The sequence below is a fragment of the Bufo gargarizans genome, chromosome 3 (genome assembly GCF_014858855.1).
Source record: "Bufo gargarizans isolate SCDJY-AF-19 chromosome 3, ASM1485885v1, whole genome shotgun sequence".
NCBI classification, from domain to species: Eukaryota; Metazoa; Chordata; class Amphibia; order Anura; family Bufonidae; genus Bufo; species Bufo gargarizans.
The window spans coordinates 475584525-475605788 of NC_058082.1; the positions used below are offsets into that span (position 1 = coordinate 475584525).

Genomic DNA, 21264 nt, shown 5'->3' on the forward strand with positions numbered 1-21264 from the left:
TCAGAAACTGCATAAAGCGCAGCAAACCGCAGGTCTGAATTGACCTGCGGTTTTCTGCGATCGTCGATGCGGGGGGGTCAAATGACCCCCCCTGCATTGTTACAGCATCCCGTTCCGATTAACCCCCGCGGCGCCGGCATCGCTATTTAAAGCCATGACGTACCGGTACGTCATGTGTCCTTAAGGACTCGGGAAACATGCCGTACCGGTACGTCATGTGTCCTTAAGGGGTTAAGATAATCGCCCAAAAACTGAAACAACTATGGCTCTTAGACTATGGAGAAACTAAAACTTTTTTTGTTTTAAAAATGAAATCATTGTGTAAAACTTACATAAATAAAAAAAATTGTATACATATTATGTATCGCCGCATCCGTGACAACCTGCTCTATAAAATTACCACATGATCTAACCTGTCAGATGAATGTTGTAAATAACAAAAAAAAAAAACTGGGCCAAAAAGGTATTTCTTGTTACCTTGCCGCACAAAAAGTGTAATATAGAGCAACCAAAAATCATATGTACCCTAAACTAGTACCAACAAAACTGCCACCCTATCCCGTAGTTTCTAAAATGGGGTCACTTTTTTAGAGTTTCTACTCTAGGGGTGCATCAGGGGGGCTTCAAATGGGACATGGTGTAAAAAACAAACAGTCCAGCAAAATCCAGCCTTCCAAACACTGTATGGCATTCCTTTCCTTCTGCGCCCTGCCGTGTGCCCGTACAGCAGTTTACGACCACATATGGGGTGTTTCTGTAAACTACAGAATTAGGGCCATAAATAATAAGTTTTGTTTGGCTGTTAACCCTTTCTTTGTAACTGGAAAAAAAATATTAAAATGGAAAATCTGCCAAAAAAGTGAAATTTGGAAATTGTATCTCTATTTTCCATTAAATCTTGTGCAACACCTAAAGGGTTAAAAATGTATGTAAAATCAGTTTTGAATACCTTGAGGGGTGTAGTTTCTTAGATGGGGTCACTTTTATGGAGTTTCTACTCTAGGGGTGCGTCAGGCGGGCTTCAAATGGGACATGTCCAGCAAAATCTGGCTTCCAAAAACCAAACGGCGCACCTTTCACTCTACGCCCCGCTGTGTGGCCGTACAGTAGTTTACGGCCACATATGGGGTGTTTCTGTAAACGGCAGAGTCAGGGCAATAAAGATACAGTCTTGTTTGGCTGTTAACCCTTGCTTTGTTAGTGGAAAAAATGGGTTAAAATGGAAAATAAGGCAAAAAAATGAAATTTTCAAATTTCATCCCCATTTGCCAATAACTCTTGTGCAACACCTAAAGGGTTAACGACGTATATAAAATCAGTTTTGAATACCTTGAGGGGTGTACTTTCTTAGATTGGGTCACTTTTAGGGAGTTTCTGCTCTAGGGGTGCATCAGGGGGCTTCAAATGGGACATGGTGTAAATAAACCAGTCCATAAAAATCAGCCTTCCAAAAACCAAACGGCGCACCTTTCACTCTACGCCCCGCTGTGTGGCCGTACAGTAGTTTACGGCCACATATTGGGTGTTTCTGTAAACGGCAGAGTCAGGGCAATAAAGATACAGTCTTGTTTGGCTGTTAATCCTTGCTTTGTTAGTGGAAAAAATGGGTTAAAATGGAAAATTAGACAAAAAAATGAAATTCTCAAATTTCATCCCCATTTGCCAATAACTCTTGTGCAACACCTAAAGGGTTAACGACGTATGTAAAATCAGTTTTGAATACCTTGAGGGGTGTCGTTTCTTAGATGGGGTCATTTTTGGGAGGTTTCTATTATCTAAGCCTCACAATATGACTTCAAACCTGAACTGGTCCATAAAAAGTGGGATTTTGAAGATTTCTGAAAATTTTCCAAATTTGCTTCTAAACTTCTAAGCCTTGTAACATCCCCAAAAAATAGAATATCATTCCCAAAATGCTACAAACATGAAGTAGACATATGGGGAATGTAAAGTCATCACAATTTTTGGGGGTATTACTATGTATTAAAGAAGTAGAGAAACTGAAACTTTGAAATTTGCTAATTTTTGAAATTTTTTGGTACATTAGGTATTATTTTGTGCAAAAAAAATAATTTTTTTGACTTCATTTTACCAGTGTCATGAAGTACAATATGTGACGAAAAAACAATCTCAGAACGGCCTGGATAAGTCAAAGCGTTTTAAAGTTATCAGCACTTAAAGTGACAGTGGTCAGATTTGCAAAGGACCATTTTTGGCAAATCTGACCAGTGTCACTTTATGTGGTGATAACTTTAAAACGCTTTGACTTATCCGGGCCATTCTGAGATTGTTTTTTCGTCACATATTGTACTTCACAACACTGGCAAAATGGAGTAAAAAAAAATCATTTTCATTTATAAAAAAATACAAAGTTCACCAAAATTTGGGAAAAATTGCAAATTTACAACTTTCAATTTCTCTACTTCTATAATACATAGTAATACCTCCAAAAAATAGTTAATTACTTTACATTCCCCATATGTCTACTTCATGTTTGGATCATTTTGAGAATGACATTTTAGCTTTTGGGGACGTTACAAGGCTCGGAAGTTTAGAAGCAAATCTTGAACTTTTTCAGAACTTAAAAAAAACAAACACTTTTTCAGGACCAGTTCAGGTCTGAAGTCACTTTGTGAGGGTTACATAATAGAAACCACCCAAAAATGACCCCATTCTAGAAAATTTATGACCATCATGAAGTATAATGTGTTATGAGAAAATCTCAGAATGGCTTGGATAAGTAAAAGCGTTCCAAAGTTATTACCACATAAAGTGACACTGGTCAGATTTGTAAAAAATGGCTCGGTCAGGAAGAGGGTAAATAGCCCAGATGGGAAGTGGTTAAGCTCATTAGCAATGTCACGTCACAAGTATGTACACTTAACTTCCCTAATCCCTTCATGGCTAACAAAAAAAATAAAAAATAAAAAAATGTAATGGCAGCCCAACTATCCTCCAAGGATAAAGACAGGGGGAAAGAAGGATCAGCTTTTATGTTGTCCCTGTATTAGTCTACTTTCACACTCACATTTTGGCTTTCCGTTTGCGAGATCCGTTCAGGGATCTCACAAGCGGTCCAAAATGCCCTAATGCATTCTGAATGGAAAAGGATCCGCTCAGAATGCATCAGTTTGCCTCTGGTCAGTCTCCATTCCGCTCTGGAGGCGGACACCAAAACGTTGCTTGCAGCTGATGAAACTGCATCCGTTCAGAACGGATCTGTTTGTATTATCTGTAACATAGCCAAAACGGATCCGTCTTGAACACCATTGAAAGTCATGATGAAACTGAGCCAAACGGATCCGTCCCCATTGACTTACATTGTGTGTCAGGACGGATCCGTTTGGCTCAGTTTCATCATGACTTTCAATGGTGTTCAAGACGGATCCGTCTTGGCTATGTTGCAGATAATACAAACAGATCCTTTCTGAACGGATGCAGACGGTTGTATTAAGTAAGTCAATGTTCAACCTTCTAAAAAGCCTTGAGACATAACTTGGATTAAAATGTACCCCTTAAGGACCCTGGGATTTTTTTGTTTTTCACTCCCCGCCTTCCCATAGTCCTAACTTTTTTATTATTCCATTCTCATAGCCGTATGAGGGCTTATTTTTTGTAGGACAAGTTGTACTTTTTAATGGCACCATTTACGGTTGTATACCATGTAGTAGAGAGCGTGAAAAAAATTCCAAATGGGGTAGAATTGGGAAAAAACTGATAAAGGTTTTTATTTTTATTTTTTTTACACTGTACATTATGCGGTAAAATTGACCTGTTATCTTCATTCTCCAGGTCAGTACGGTTCCAACGATACCACACTTGTATAATTTTTCTTGCGTTTTAATACTGGAAAAAAAAATTAAAACCTTTGAGGGAAAAAAAAAAATTTTTCATAACAATATTCTGACCCCTATAACTATTTTGTAGCTATGTGTATGGGGCTGTGTGAGGGTTTCTTTTTTGCGGGACGATCGGTTCTTCTCAGTAATACCAATTTTAAGTGTATGTAACTTTTTGATCACTTTTTATTAAAAAATTATTGGGTAGTTGAAGTGACAAAAAATGGCAAATTGGCAGTTTTTATTTTTTCCTCCACTACGCCATTTGCCGTATGCCATTAATATTGTTATATTTTAATAGTATGGGCATTTTTCGTGCGCGGCGATGCCCATGATGTTTATTTTTTTATTAGTTAAGTATTTTTATTTTAAGGAAAGGGGGGTGATTTGAACTTGAATTATTATTTTTTTTTTTTATATATTTGTAAAAACTTACTTTTTTTTAAGTCACCTTGGGTGACAACAACTGGCAATCATTTGATTGCCCATAGTATTCAGTGATGGCTAAGGCTACTTTCACACTAGCGTTCGGGTTTCCGTTCGTGAGCTCCGTTTGAAGGAGCTCACGAGCGGACCCGAACGCAGCCGTCCAGCCCTGATGCAGTCTGAATGGAGGCGGATCCGCTCAGACTGCATCAGTCTGGTGGCGTTCAGCCTCCGCTCCGCTCGCCTCCGCACGGACAGGCGGACAGCTGAACGCTGCTTGCAGCGTTCGGGTGTCCGCCTGGCCGTTCGGAGGCGTGCGGATCCGTGCGGATCCGTCCAGACTTTCAATGTAAGTCAATGGGGACGGATCCGTTTGAAGATGCCACAATGTGGCTCAATCTTCAAGCGGATCCGTCCCCCATTGACTTTACATTGAAAGTCTGGACGGATCCGTACTAGGCTATTTTCACACTTAGCTTTTTTTTGCTAAAATAATGCAGACGGATCCGTACTGAACGGAGCCTCCGTCTGCATTATTATGATCGGATCCGTTCAGAACGGATCCGATCGAACGCTAGCCGAACGCTAGTGTGAAAGTAGCCTAAATAGCCATCATTGAAGACTTCATTTGCATTATATCAATACAAGGCTGCCACCTAGTGGCCTGTATTGATATATATACACATCTTATTGATTCTGAATCCTGCCTGAGGCTTCGGTCAATTAGATCGAGGTAACAGGTCCCCCGATCTCAGCCGGGGAATGCTGTTACCGGACCGGAAGCAGGCAACTTCTGGTTCAGGTCTGCGCAGATGCCATGGTCACATTTGACCACGGCATCTGAAAGGTAAGATGTATGCAATTGGCCTTATGGCTGATCACATACATGTGCCGCGGGTCTCTGCTATTTAAAATAGCAAAGACCCCGTGGCTAAGGTGCCCACTGCACGCGCGAGCGGGCGCCATGTTTAGGGATCAGACCCAAGATGTACAGCTACGTCATGGGTCCTTAAAGGGTTAAGCCAGCACCTCATCTGCAGACAGCTATTTCGGGGTGATTGCCCCTCATCAATGCAGATATCTTCTTCCTAGAATTCCAGAGGAGTGTTGCCTGGCCTATAAGACTCCTCACGCCGTTTAAGGCGCTCCCCATAAGGAGATATTGTATTAGCCAAATTCCGACCTAGACCTCTCACCCAGTGAAGCCAGTACTCTGCTCTGCACTGATAAGGGGCAATTACCATCGGCGGTCTCTACAAACAGCTGATTGATGGGGTGCTGGGAGTCAATAAGCTGCTTATTGCTCTAGGGCAGTGATGGCTAACCTTGGCACTCCAGCTGTGGTAAAACTACAACTCCCAAGATGCCCCCCTTGCTTGGCTGCTCTCAGAACTCTGTAGAAATAAATGGAGCATGCTTGGAGTCGTAGTTTCACCACAGTTGGAGTGCCAAGGTTAGCCATCACTGCTCTAGGGTGTGCACCCTAAAGCACAAACACACACGCACGCGGTGTTTGTATGTATATATAGCCTTTATGCCATTAGCCCCCATTATCAGCCATTATGCCTCTCATTAGGCCCCATTATGCCTCTCATTAGCCCCCATTATGCCTCTCATTAGCCCCCATTATGCCTCTCATTAGCCCCCATTATGCCTCTCATTAGCCCCCATTATGCCTCTCATTAGCCCCCATTATGCCTCTCATTAGCCCCCATTATGCCTCTCATTAGCCCCCATTATGCCTCTCATTAGCCCCCATTATGCCCCCAGCAGCCTAATTTTTTTATAAAATAAAAAACCACTTACCTCTCTTCTCCTGGACGCCGCTGCTCCTCGCCACCCGCAATCCTCTTACTCCTGCTGTCGGCTGTGCTCTGAACTGGCGCGCACAGCGTGACGTCACAAAGCGCCTCACGCTGTGTGCAGCCCTGCACAGCCGACAGCTGAGGACCAGGAAGCATTAAGTACATAGTGTTCACCGCTTCCTGGTCCTCCGGTACTAATGATTGCTTCCAAAATGGAAGCGCTTCATTAGTATTCGCCGGCCAGCAGGCTTGATTAGGGTGTGCACGCCTATGGACCCCAGTCAATCTGATATTGAAGATTTCCTCGATAACCGCTTTAATAAGTACTGTAATCCCTATGGCATATTCTAGCACCATGCCATTACTTTATAAAATGAGAATACCCCTTAGGCCTCCTGCACACGAATGTGTGCGCTCCGTGGCCGTATTGAGGACCGCATTTGCGGATCCGCAATACACGGGCACCGTTCAGTGTTCATTCACTTCAATGGGCCCGCAAATCCGGAGATGCGGAATGGAACCCTATGGGAGCACTACGGAGTGCTTCCATGGGATTTCGTACCGTACCTCCGTTCCGCAAAAAGATAGAACATGTCCGCGATCCGCTGCGGCTGCCCCACGGATGGTGTTCGTGCATTGCGGCCCGCATTGTTTGTGTGCAGGAGGCCTTAAAGGGCATCTGTCAGCAGATTTGTACCTGTGATACTGGCTGACCTGTTCCACGGGCACTTGGCAGCTGAAGGTATCTGTGTTGGTCCCATGCTCATATGTGCCCATATTTCTCTATTATGTTTGCCCTTGTTAGAACCAAAGGATCAGAAAAAACATAATCACAAATTGCACCAAAAACAGCATTTGTGAATTCAGACTAAATTTAGGTAATGGATTTTAGAAAGTTTATAATATGAAAAACGTAAAACTAAACACTATTGCTACTACAATAAATATAGCTTTTAATCTTGTAGATGGCAATCATAATTTTAAAAACTTGATTCTCAGTTGTAAAATCTGTTGGCACAAATAAAGAAGCCACAGAAAAGCTTTTTACCCAGAAAAAACGCAGAATGCAGTCACCGTCTTCACAACACATCAGCTAATGAGCCCAGGAAATGAGAGATGTCTTGGGATCACATTGCATTTATCTAATCGTGTTAGATATTCTTTTAATTTACAAGCAGGTTTCCTGTGTACAGTCAGATCCTTTCCACCTAAAAAGCTTATGTTTGAGCTACTGTTGTGTAGAACCAAGAGCCAGCACATATAACAGACGTATGAAGAATAAGGCAATCTGTAGAATAGTGTAATAGGAAGAAACACAATGGGGGACATCAATAATGGCGCAATTTGCGCTAAAATAATTATGCCGATTTGTTTCACCTCATATCAAAAGGTGCACACCACTTGTAAAACTTGACTTTTTTAAATATCAACTTGATTATCCACCTATTTCTCTTGATTTACGACATTTTAAAACCAATACCACTTAAATGAGACTTTTTAAAACTGAAATGCGCCATTTCAGCCACCCCTGTCCAGACCACACTTGCGACTTTTGAAGCATATTTGCGACATTCTCAATGGTAAATTGCAACTTTTGACTCTGGACTTTTTTGTTATTGTTTTGTTTTTGTTGAATGACAATTTAATGACAAAACCCTGCTTCTTAGCTCATTTATATCATCCGGTTTTAATTCTTACATTTCACTTGTTCCCACTACAGGTTGGTTTTTCGTTTCATAGATGTGACTTATTGACAAAAAGTCGAATCTTTCTGCCATAAATGCGACTTTTTACACAAAGCACCACCACATAAGCTGGCTTAATGGTCCGGAACAATTTGAGCCATTTCTGCCGTAATATGAGCCAATTTGATAGCACCGCCCACTTTGACATTTATAACCCATTTCTGGCGTATTGCATTCTTTGTGTTGAAAATTAGGGATGTGCGAATCGACTTCGGATGAAACATCCAAAGTCCATTCGCATAAAACTTTGTTAAAATATTGTACGGAGCGAGCACGCCGTACAGTATTAGAATGTATTGGCTCCGATGAGCCGAGGTTATTACTTTGCGAAGTCTCGTGAGACTTCGTGTAATAACTTCATAAATTGATTTCTACTAATAAAAATCATTTCCCGAACTCAGGTTCGGTTCCAAGAGTATTAGAACAGTAATGTTTTTATGTAATATTTTTATTTTTAGTGATTTTTCCACATCATTATCTATAATAAATAAAAAAAGAAAAAAAAAAAGAAGCCTAACCACATGTCCAGACTTCAGGTTCTGTAAAGACCACTTCTCAGCATTGAAAAAGTGATAACTCCTGCCTGTTCCTGTCAATCAATGCAGAACCTCCAGGTGTAACGGTAACGCTCCTGTTGCTCGTAGAGGCTCATTTGCATATATAAAGCATAATTTTTCTCAGTAATGCGGGCACATATGAACATGGGACCAACACAGAAGCCTTTAGCTGACAAGTGCACATGTAACAGGTCAGCTAGTGTCATAGGTACAAATCTGCTGACAGATGTCCTCCATGTAGAGGGTGCCTGAGCATTAGGTTGCTAGTGACCAGCAAAGATGTTAAAATCTAGTGTTTCTGCGATTCTCCAGCGTTTTACCTAAATCATCCTGTGTTTGTTCTGGTTTCTGCTCTAGCCCTGTACCAGCCCTGTCTGTGTGCTCCTACACTTCCAGCTTCAGTTCTGTTCGTGATTAAGTTAACCCTGTCCGTCCACCTTATTCTTGTCAGGTACCCAGCCTGCCTGCCCTGACTATGTCTTCACTACCACCAAGCCTGCCGGTTTGTCCAGTGTCTTCATCTACACTACCAATGTACAGTCCGGGGCTAAGCCTCAGTGACTGTTCGGACTACTCCTTCAGTTTTGGTGCATTTTTTGTATACTGTATGCCAGTGGGTCAGCTTCCAACTACATGGACTATCCCAGGACCGTTAAGCTGCTTCCCTGCAGAGAAGGCCAAATCCCTGTACAGGGGTTAAAGGGTGAATAACAGGGGAGCGGTCAGTTGGCACCATGGGTCCACAGTCATTGATCTGTAACAACCTGCATTTTTTTAGGATGGATATATTAAGATTTAAAGGTTGTGACCACTTTTTGGGCAATTTTTGTTGATCTACTGGTTAATTCTACTAATTTTGTCCTAAAAAAAACCACAAAAAAAACATTCTTTCAATTGATCTTTTGTAAACATTTTCAGCAGTTTTCCTCTGCAGCTTTTACTTTCAGTTCATCTTCAGGCTATTTCTACCCCCTTCTCAGTAAATCCATCAGAGTGCTGCTCTGACAGCTCGATGTGTAACCCTTATCAACCCTACTTTCCTAACAGCTCATAAACACTTATTATAGCTAAATGCTTACCAATTTGATACCGAATTTTCTAGAATTAGTGTTTATAAGTTGTCAGGAGTTCAGATATAAGGCCTACAGATCGAGCTGTCAGAGCAGCTCTCTGACGGATTCACTGAAATGAGGGAAATAGTAGCCTGCAGATACATTGAAAATGAGGAAAGCCCCATTTACAAAAGATGGTAGGCCAAAATAAACAGGTTTGGCCAATATAGATCTAATGTTTATGGCCAGCTTTAGGAAGTCTATCTCCAAGGGAAAGTGACCACCATAAATGAATATACAGTACACTGTAAAATGGCAGTATGATATAAATGCACAGTAAAACAGACATCAGATATTACCTAGCTCTGCCGTCCATTGAGCCAAAGTTGTGACAAAGGATGCAAAAACATTCCCTCCATTCAGAGAAGCAGCAACTGCCAAATACCGATCCTTGAAGTAAGGAAAGTATGTCACAGCTTCTGCAGGACTAGGGTGGTCTTCAGGCTGGAATCCCTCCGGCATACAGAAGGTCAGTTGAGCAGAAGTGCTAATATTCAGGACTTATAAAGCAGAAGAAATAAGTCATGAATACCGGTAATTAAATTTTGTTATAAATAATACTGCAAAGTGAGTGTGCATAATAGACATAAAGCCAAGGCAGCCTGCATTGTATATTCCCAAAAGTAGTTCCAGTGACTTGGAAGGCCAGCTCTACCACCCAAAGTTACAAACTGATGATGGGAGACGTTGTAGGGGCCTGCCTCTTCTGCAGTATCTCACAGTGACCATTTTAAAGGAGTTGTCTAGTTTCTGATATTGATGCTCTATCCTAAGGTTAGGTCATCAATATCAGGCGCACCTGCTAATGAACTGTCCGTATAGACAGCAGAGCTCGTATGAGCGCAGTGTTCTCTTCACTCTTTACCTGTTTGCTGTTGACACTGCCGTGGTGAGCAGCATCATTACATCTCAGCCGCCCCATTCACTTGGATGGGACTGAGTGTAACTGCAACTGTTCCTTCCCATTCAAGTGAACGGTATGGAGTTCCTTTAATTACACTGCTTGCTGCTGCAATGTCAACGGCGAGCAGGTAAACAGTAAAGAGAACGCAGTTCTCATATGAGCCCTGCGGTCTCTTCAAGCATCTGTTCATCCGAGGTCGATTCGCTTATCCCTATTGATGACCTATCTTCTAGGTAGATAGGTTATCAATATTGGAAACCAGACAATCCCTTCAAAGGAGTTGAGCAAGAAAGGTAAGGCAGGTTTTGGCAAACTTCCACTTGGCCGGACCTGTAGAGGGAAGATGACTTACCTGTTTTCCGACGCCGGCTCCCCGCTCCTTCTCCTTCTGGCCTGCGATCCTCCGCTGGGCTCCCTCGCTGTAAACATCTATTTTCACATACCCACAGCCAATCAAGGGCCGTGGCGGAGACTGGATCTCCTTGCATGATGTTATTATTTGTCATGATTTAATTAAGGGGAGCTGCGGTGTCAAACTGGATGTTTACAGCGAGGGAGCTCAGCTGAGCATCGCCGGCCATGAGGAGAAGGAGCAGGGAGCCAGCGCTGGGAAGCAGGTAAGTCTTCCCTTTACAGGCCCAGCCAAGAAGGAGAGGCTTTGCCAACCACCTCCCATCATTCTTGCACAACCTCTTTAAAGAGGTTTTCCAAGACTTAAATACTGATGACTTATCCTCTATCCTCCAACATCTGGGACCCCCACGATCAGCTGTTTTAGAAGGCACCGGTGCTCGCAGTAGCGCTGTGGCCTTCCTGCAGCTTTGCCTAGGGCATATGACATCACATTCATCGGTCACATGGCCTAGGTGCATCTCAGCCCCACTTAAACCAACGGGGATGACCTGCTATTACACGTTCAGCTGCAATAGTATGTACGGTGCTGTGCTTGGTGATCAGGGAGAAGGCCACAGTCCTCACAGGAGCGCCAGTGTCTTCTCAAACAGGTGATCAGTATTTATGTCTTGGAAATCCCTTTTAAGCTTTATGGGACAGAGCTGCAGTATCACGCACAGTCTCCACAAAACGTATGCCACTGCGCCTCGTAAACACTGTACAGGCTGTAGTCTTCCATTACCAAACATTGATCTTATATTGATATCCTAAGGATAGGTCATCAATATTAAAATCCCAGACTGCTCCGTTAAGGCATAGGAATGACACACATAAGCTTTTACATAAATGAAAGAAGCAAACAACCAGTTAAAACCCCACTCTCATCCCTGACAGGGAAGATCATAGAGCACACATCACTTTATTTTTTCCAGGAAATGAGTTAAAGATTAGCAAGGAGACATGGCTCCCAAGATAGATATGGGTAGGCTTGTCTAATTAGAAAATCCTGGAGGTAAACAGACTTGCTGTCCATTGTTCTGGGGTCTAATTAATAATTCGTTGTAGGCAGTTTGAAGACTCTGTAGATGCGGTTAGTAAAGTGGCATTCTGGCACGCAGCCACAATGAATATAATCACTGCTAATTATGACATGGACACTTATATTTGTATAGTTTGTATAATTACTTAGATATCAAAGAACCAATGTAATGAACTGAATGAAAAGGACATGTCACGGCAAGTGGGGATAAGAGGAACACCAAGTAAACAAACAGCAACAGGTAAACAGACTAGGCCCCAAAGCTAGGGAGGAGGGAATGGTAACCTCCTAACAATCCCTGAGCATCTCCCTGACTGCTGACAGTATGAGCAAGTGCTAATGGTGAACGAACTCATATTCTGGAACCTAGGCCCCGCTGACACTGAAGCAAACCCTAACTTAGGGAGCAGGGAATGAGACAGCCAGTACCTTCCACCGTGAAGGGACCAGCGTCTCCCTGAGACCTAGAAGCAACACACGCACAAAGGGGAGAACAGGAGGACTTAGCTTGAGACGAGCGGGAAGTAGAGGATCCACAAACAACCTGCATAGAACTCCTGTATAGAACTCACGTGCTGCAAGTCTATCCGATCTTCTCAGATCTCTCACAGGGCAGGCAGTGACAGGACAGTAGTAACTGCAATATCTGTGAACTGGAACAGACTCCGTGCTCCAACTATACAGGTTTTAAAGTAAGCATACTGGCAAGTAGGTGCGGTTCCCCAGAAAAAAAATACACTTGTATTTCCTGTGAAAATCCATCTTCTGATCCAGAAAAATGCTTCTTTTTATGCTAACCAGGTTTTAGGTGCACCATGGGAGGGGCTGCTCTATTTGGTAACTCCATCCACAGCCTCTCCTTCCCATTGCTCCCCATGTGTCATTGCTCCCCACAACTTTTCCCATCAATCTGAAAAGGGACACGTGCAGCACAAACTGTGGGGAGTACAACTCGCTTCCCAGGAAGTTAAATAGACAGGCACAGGCGTAGGATAGCCAAGGTCTGAGACTGATGTACCACAGCTTTCAATACATCAATCAAGCTGGTGAGGTGTCTTTATGCATCCATGTGCTTGATTCTTAAAGGGGAATTCCCATCACAGACAATGGGGGAATAGCTCCAGGCACCTCTGGAACCCACACTTAAGAGAATAGAGGTTTGCCGAGGTCCGGCCACCACCCAGCGCTGTCCACATAGTACTAAATTCATTTCTATGGTGCCGACAGAAATAGCCGTTCCAGTGCGCCCTCCGTCACCTTTCAGTGCGCCCTCCGTCACCTTCTCCACTCCGTTCTCAGAGCAAGTCTCAGAGGTGGGACCCGCACCTATCAGACAACGGGGGCATATCTTAGTGATATGCCCCCATTGTCTGTGATGGTAATACCCCTATAAGGCTAGCAGTGATGTCTAGATGACTGTCTTAAGGAAATTTACATATGGCACATCCATCTTTCAAACGTATTTTTCTGCATCACGCTGCATCGGTCAGTTTGCATATGGATGTCATTGTTAACCTAATACTGTGCTGTACAACAGCTGGAAAATCGATCTATTCTAGACTAACCAATGGAAGAACTCATCTCCAGGCAGCAGAGATCCATTTCTATTCTAGATCAATTGACAGAAACCGTAGTTGTCACGTAGTTGTGACAGCTCTGGATCATGCAGGAGAACTTTATTCTACTCAACATGAATATCTTCTGAACACTAGACATTTAGGCAGTAGCAGTACACGTCATCCATTTAGCAGGTGCGCTGAATGGGCCATAGCATGAACCGCGCGTACTATTCTTGCACACAGAAAGGGGTCCCAAGCAGAGGACCTCCATCTATGATGACCATATGTCATAACATGGCACACAGGCAAGGGTTATCATTGTAAGACACCCCTTTAACACGTGGAAAGAATGTTTACACTACTGTACATGCTCTAGTACCAGGGCAGACATGATAAGTACAAATCCACAGCCAGTATTAAAGGGGTTACAAGCAAATATAATCAATAATGTGCGCACTTCTAGCATTCACACTTCGGGGCAGAACATGATGTGGAAGCACTAAAGGGTGTATTAAATGGACAGATTTTCTGCCCAATGATCACAAACCACTGTACAGCATGAGGATCAGCCATGGCATAGAGATCTCTCCTTCCCATGCTGCAGAGGAGATCGCTGCATGTAATAGCAGTGGCCTCCACAGCAAGCGAGCAGGCGAACAATTCCCTCTCGATGATCGTTTGCGTGATCGGGGTGTCTAATACAGCCGTAAAGCAACTAAACAGTAGATGCTCTTTTCAGGGCTTAGAATTTGATTACAATGTATATATTTCAGGCACAGTTGAAGAGCTCCTATTTAAATCAGACGCATACTATATCATATACGATCTGTACTGTTAATCCATACCTGCATCTGTGCTTTCAGTCAATGAACTATAGACTGAACACTGGAAATCTCCCAAGGCAACACCAACTTCTGTCCCCTGGGGGATTCCGCACCACTCATAGGAAGTCTTCCCTGCTAGACATCCAGCATCCAAAACATTAGGTAGAAGATGTAAAGGAAAACCAAAGTCTCCTAATCTAACATGGAAAAGCAAACAGAAATTAAATCAGTCAGAAGGATCACATAAAATATAAAACACAATACACAAAACAGCACAATACATTGTAAATGTAAACAAGTCACTAGCAAATACAATTCCTTGAACTGCGTAAAGCGTCACTAACCTTTCAACAAACTTTGCATTAAAGAATAACTAAAGTTTTATAATAATTTTTAATATGTTGTCCCTAATCCCCTAAATAATTTTTTTCTAATATACTTTATTTATTAATTTTCTATTTTTACTATACTTTTACAGCCCTAAAGTGCACCAGTCAGTGTGTGCTTAAAACTCAGAAACTTAGCTGGCAGCTGTCATGCAGTTCCTTTAGCTTAGCGGAGCAGGCAGAAGCAGGAGCCGCTCTACTCAGCTAAACCTGGCATAGTACATGGGTACAGAGTACCCATGTGCTATGCCAGGAGTTAGTAATTGTCCGGGGAGCACAGTCAGGAACAGCAATGTGCACTCCTGCCCGTACTCCCTGCGCTGCTGCGGCCCCATTCATAAAATGAGTACTCCGTACACCGCTGAGCTGTCAGCGGTGTAAGGAGATCTGAGTTTTAAGCGCACACTGAATGGTGCATTTTAGGTAAGCAAAAATAGAAAATTAATAAATAAAGTATATTAGAAAAATTTTATTTAGGGAATTAGGGACAACATATTAAAATTATTATACCAGTTTAGTTACTCTTTATTAATAGTACAGTGTGTGTTCATGAGGAATAACACTATTTCTGGCCACTGTATCAGGTGTATGTGGCATTTTTTAACAGTCTTCCTCTTTGTTTGCTGAATGTCTAGTTTGCAGCGCTCCCAGAGATGGTGGGTGCAGACTAGCTGCCATCCACTGCACACAGAAAGTAGAGGGAAATCTCCTTCCTAACCTTCTCTTATTCACTCAGAAGCAGCCCTAGGAACATGGAGGACATTACAGAGAGGAACTTACCTGTATGGTTGTTAATAAAGTACTTGTGCTGTGATATAAGCTTCCTATGTAGCTGTGCAGACTCTTTGTGTGTGTCTCGTTTAGCTGCTGCTCAATCAACCCCCTCCCCTCTCCAAACACTTACACTGACATGTGTAACATGATCCTCCTGCTGAGATCAGTCCTGGACAGCAGTTAGCAAGGAAGGAACTGATAACATGAGAACCAGACATTTCTCACTGATAACTCATATTATAAAGTTTCTTGTGGTCACTTGTACTGATTTGTACAAAAAAATAAGTGACTATTAAAGGAATGGATCTCCTATATTTTTTACTAATTAAAATGAGAGAGTGCTACAGATTCCTTTTTTTCTAATCAGTTTTTTTAAATAATTAAAACGAGATAAGAAAAAAAGGAATATTTAGCATTATCTGTTATTTTATTGTAGATTTTTTTTTTATTCTATTTTCGGTGCATGATTATGGAGTTAACAGCATTTTGATATATGTGCTGTAGAGCAAACACTGACTTAAATGCAAGAGTGTTGTGAGCATGCTCTGTGAACTGTGCAGGTTACTTGGAGAGAAGAAAGTCAGCTGTGACCATCACCGATTATGAATAGTGGATCCTGTGTTATCTATATGTAGGTGTTATCCTTCATTGTAATCCTACCTGTGATGATAATAAGAGAACTGCTAAAAAGCGATCGTTAAAGAACAGCAAGTGTCAACCTATTATCAGGCTCAGTGGCTAGAGTGCAAACTGCAGGATTTTTTTTTTTTTTATATAGATACAGACATGAAGAATTTAAAACAAATCACCAATAAATAAAAAACGAGATTTTTGTATAACTTACCAGTAAAATCTCTTTCTCGCTCTTTCCTTGGGGGACACAGAAGACCTTGGGACACAGAAGACCTTGGGTATAGCTCATCTCCATAGGAGGCGTGACACTAAGTGAGAACTGTTAAGCCCCTCCTCCACAGCTATACCCTCAGCCTGGAGAGAGAGACTGCCAGTTGCGTGTCCAAGTAGTGAGAAAAGGCAAAGTCCAAAAGTGGAACCAACAAGCCAACTACCCAACGGGTAAAACAAACTCGGAAACAAAGAATGAGTGGGTGCTGTGTCCCCCAAGGAAAGAGCGAGAAAGAGATTTTACTGGTAAGTTATACAAAAATCTCGTTTTCTCGCCCAATTTCCTTGGGGGACACAGAAGACCTTGGGACGTTCAATAGCAGTCCAAGAGGGGAGGGACCACAGCACCAGGGCAAAGCACCCGAAGGCATCAAGAAACCGCCGCCTGCAGACCAGGCGGCCCAAGGCAGCAGACGCCGAAGCCCCAGTGCGCACCCTGTAGAACCCAGTAAGGAGTGCAAGGAAGACCAGCGACCGCCTTGCACAAAAGCATGGCCGAAGCCTTATGCCTCCGGCCCAGGAGGCACCGACCGCTCTGGTGAAATGAACGGTGACACCAAAAGCAGAACCCTGCCCTTGGTGCGGTAACCACAGCAATAGACACAGAGAGCGAAGGAAAGCCATCCTGGAGGCCGTCAACCCTTTGCGCGGACATCCTGGAAACACAAGAGACCGAACGCCGACAAGAGCCGGAGATCTCCAAGTAACAACTGCAAACCCAAACAATCTCCAAGCGGTGAAGCGCCCGTTCCCGGAGACGGGAAGGGGATGACCAAAGCCTCGTAGATAAGAAGGCAGATACCACCCTCAGAAGGAAGGGACGGGATGGAGAAACAGCCCCGTCCTGGAAAAGGACAGAGGGCACAGAACACGAAGGGCCACCCATCAGGCACCCGTCAGACATGATGGCAACAGAAAACACAACTGTACAGGACAGCAGGAGTAGGGAGAACTTCTACAACGGCACCAAGGGAAAGAGTGGAGCGCCAAGAGCTCAGTGTGTAGTTCCCAGGGCGGTACCAGGGAACGGTACAGAGGAACCAAAGAGCCACTCTGTGGAAGAAGGTCATGACAGGCCCAGGAGGGCCAGAAAACGCTGCAAGGGGAAGGACAGCGCCAACACTTGACACTTCAGTAACAGAGTCCCAGTCCCAGGGTCAGGCCGGACTAGAGAAAGACAGAACCAAGGGAGAGAAAAGCAGAGTGGGGGAATGCCCCACTTACCACAAAACCTAGTCAAGAACCCTAAGTCCGACAACCGAACCTGGACGAAGCACAGTCGGGAGCGAACACTAGCGCGCTCGCAGGAATCGCCTGGCAAGCGGGAAAAAAACCCAATGTGATCAGGCGCAGACCAGTAACACGGCCCAAGGGTCGGAAGAAAACTCCCGTCGGCCCCCGAACAACAGTCCCGTATCCAACCGGAGTGGGTGAGCAGAAGGACAGACGGAAGAAACCGGAAGGGTCCGCCCAGCAGCCGACAGATGCCAGGACAAGACAGGCCAAAGTCCAAGTCGACGTAGCCACCACAGGAAGGAGTTCTACAGTCCTGGTGAGGGAAAGTCAAGGACAACCGTGACCGAAGGGTAGTCCTCCCAAGTTACCGAAAAGGTAAGTCCAGCAGGACCATATGCCCAGAATGGAAAGGCAATCTGCACCCAGCGGGAGGACAGAACGCAATAGGCCTGGCAAACAGGCACACAGCTAGTACTGCCAGCGAAAACGAGGGAGACGGTACGAGACCACAAGTAACACCGGAACCATCCAAATGAACAACCATGCTCACCCCCGAAGGGGAGGGGGCAATGACGAAACAGCCTCTGAGGCCTGGCCGGTGCAGAAGCCACCTCGGAGTGACAAACTCAGAGAGGAAGCCAAAACAACCGAGCCGGCGAGGAAAAGCAGTCGAGACAGAGGCCGGCATAACACCCTCCAAACCGAAAGGAGGAATGGCAAACAGGGAAGCCACAGGACAGTTCAAAAGCCGAATACCTGCTACTCTGTGAGACGACCTGCACATCGCCTCGCAGAAGGCGAAAACCCTGAAGAACCCAAAAGTGGAGGTCCCTCAGACCTGGATAGACGAGCACCCAAGAGAAGTTGGGTGACCTACCCGAGAGGAGCGGTCTGCTCCTGGTAGTAGATCAGACTGAAGTGCAGAAGGCGCCAAAGACAACGCTCTCGACCCGACGGCTTGCGCGGGGAAGCAATGTCACGGGAGGACGAACGGGTACGCATCAAGGTACCCCGAACACCCCCCAGGTGGAAGGGCCAATGAACATGGCTGGTGCAGTCACAACGGGACCACACCAGAGAATGATGCCACCCAGCTCGGTGCAGTAGCGAGCCAGCAGAGCCCGTCTACATATATACAAGGTATACAGCGGTGAATACATTGGGCATTCATTTGTTGTGTGTTGGACAACACCTTAGGCTCATACAGGTGGACAGAATGACCTCTTCAGAAAAGAGTGCAAAGCTAGCGACAAGCAGCCTCAGCCCAAGAGAAAAAAGTATGTCGCAGGAGGAAGGGAGGCATACGTACTAGCAAACCGCAGGCAGCGAGAAGGCCAACCCACCCACGGGAGGAGAAGGCAAACACGGCCCAAACAACGCACAGAGCGCACAGCCAAGCATCCCACAGTATCCATGGAAGTGCAAGGTGCAACCCGAAAGGGAGTTATGCACAAGGCTAGTACAGGGGGCATGCTATGGAACGCAAGCAGTCCGCCCAGAAAAGGGGAGAGAAGGCACCTGGCAAACTCTGCAGACGGCAAGAGTGCAAAGGCCCGCACCAAAGGACCTAGTGAAGGGGGAAGGGCATGCACAGGATTATCCTGGCATTAAATTATTGTGCAATAATTCACCCAACACCGAATTTTGTGAGAGTGCAACGAGTAGTTCGCCAATGAAAGGGGAACGTCCAGTACAGCATATAGAAGGACAGCCGTGAATCTCATGAGCGCGCAAATTACCGCCCACGGAATGAGAAGTGGTCATGCACAAGGCCAGCACCGTTTCCAAAGGGAGTGCAAGCAGCGCACCCATGTTTAGAGGGCCATGCTCCTGGCCAGCAACGTATTCGGTGAGGGTGCAATGAACCGCACACGGCAGCATCGCATCCCAGGAGAGCGCGAGCACCCCGCCACGGACGGGGCCATGCACATGGCCAGCAACGTACTGGCGCAAGGACAAACACCGTCAGTGAAGGTGCATGTATGTCGCCTGAGGAGAGGAGGCATGCCCATGCCGGCAGCAAAGCCAGCGAGAGTGCGGTACACCGCCCAAGGAAGGGGGGGGCCATGCCTATGGCTGGCAGCGGATCCGGTGAGAGTGCAAGCACCCCGCCATGGAAGGGGGTCAAGCACGTGGCCAGCAACCTACCGCAAGAGAACAACCCCAGCCAGGAAGAGTATGTATGCCGCCCGAGAGAAGGAGGCATGCTCAAGGCCGGCAGCGAAACCAATGAGAGTGCAGCCTACCGCTTATGGAAGGGAGTCATGCACAAGGCCGGCAGCGAATCCATTGAGAGTGCAGCGTTCCGCTTATGGAAGGGGGACGTGCACATGGCCGGCAGTGAACCCAATGAGTGCAGTGTTCCGCATATGGAAGGGGGACGTGCACATGTTTTATACCCATGGCCGACAGCGAACCCAGTGAGAGTGCAGCGTACCGCCATAGAAGGGGGTTACACACATGGCCGGCAGGAATCCAGTGAGAGTGCCGTGCTCCTCAAGGAGGGGGGTCGTGCACATGGCCAGCACCGTATCCGGTGAGAGTGCAATTCTTCTGCCCCAGAAGGGGGTCATGCACCTGTCCGGCATTAAATCCAGTGAGAGTGATGCACATGGCCAACCTGTACCTGGAGAGGCGACGTTCTGCCTATAGACGGGGCGCCTGCCTTTGGTCAGCGCCGTATCCCGGGAGATGGCAAGGGTCCGCCTAGAAGGGGAACATGTAGCTGGCCAGAACCGCAGCCGAGGAGCGCAACATGCCGCCTACGGAAGGGGGGCATAGCGTGCGGCCAGCACTACTGCATCAGGCTGCAGCGTCCTGCGCAACCATTCCGTTATTTATTAACTTTATTTATTTTTATTTTTTTTAAACACAGCCACTCTGAGGCAAAAAAGGGGCCACCATACAGGGGCACAATCTCACACAGGCCCACCAGGAAGCCCAGAACATAGAGGGTGTCCTCTAGATGGGAGCCGGCCCCTGGTGGCCGGTACCCAACAGGTTAACAACATCCGGCCTAGGGGGCGGCGCTGCGATCCCCTGGGGGCGGGGGACCTCCAGGCGGGAAGAATTCGCGCCGCGAGAAGTTCCCGCCCCCTCCAACCGAGGCTGGAAGTTTGTGGCCTAGTAGGCCGTGAAGCCGGGGCCTAGATTTGACGCATGCACTAACGGCCGCGGGTGCCCACCCCGCGGGCCGGCAGAGACAAAGGGCCGGATTGCGGCCGAGCAGGCCGAAGCCTGGGTCAAAAGTTTGCGGCTCCCGGCCGACCGGAAGCCTCAACAGTCAGCCGGGGCCTGCTGGAGCATCGCGCTCAGTACATGCAGGCCGTGAGGGCCTTGCGTCCGGCAGCTTCTGGAGCCGGCAGCTTCTGGAGCGGGCCCCTGGCCCTAGACACCGGTAAGGAGGGCGGGGGGGGGACCCTGAAGTCCAGCACTGCACCCCCTGCCCTAACGGACCAGGCGCCCGTGGAGGAGGGACAGGGCAGTCAGCGCGGGCCCCCTGTACTGAATCTGCGACCGGTAAGGGGGAGGGCCGGCATAACCCCTGTGTCAGAGGCAGCTAGGAGCGGGTCTCCGGTCCTAAAGCAGAATTCCTCCACAGCAATCCATTGCACACCCCTGTGCAATGACCTATGAAGGGGCAGTGTATAGTCGCCCCGCGGTCACCAGTATGGTGGTGGTGTGGGGCTATATGATTATTGGGCAACAGCTGGATATGAGAGACAGCCCTGGAGCCAGAAAAATGGCTGTTCCCAACGACAC

At 45.9% G+C, this 21264-nt stretch overlaps 1 protein-coding gene across 3 annotated transcripts in view; it reads right to left on the minus strand.

Moving 5' to 3' along the window:
- Window positions 1-21264, minus strand: part of SHPK (sedoheptulokinase) — a 50944-nt gene that overhangs the window by 9917 nt on the left and 19763 nt on the right. For 2 of the 3 annotated variants that reach the window (XM_044283738.1, XM_044283737.1), the window contains exons 5-6: window positions 14225-14400; window positions 9784-9984 (exon numbers count right to left, since the gene is read on the minus strand). In XM_044283738.1, coding sequence (XP_044139673.1) covers window positions 9784-9984; window positions 14225-14400 — 377 coding nt within the window. The remainder of the gene's footprint in view (window positions 1-9783; window positions 9985-14224; window positions 14401-21264) is intronic. The other variant, XM_044283739.1, reaches the window with a different exon arrangement.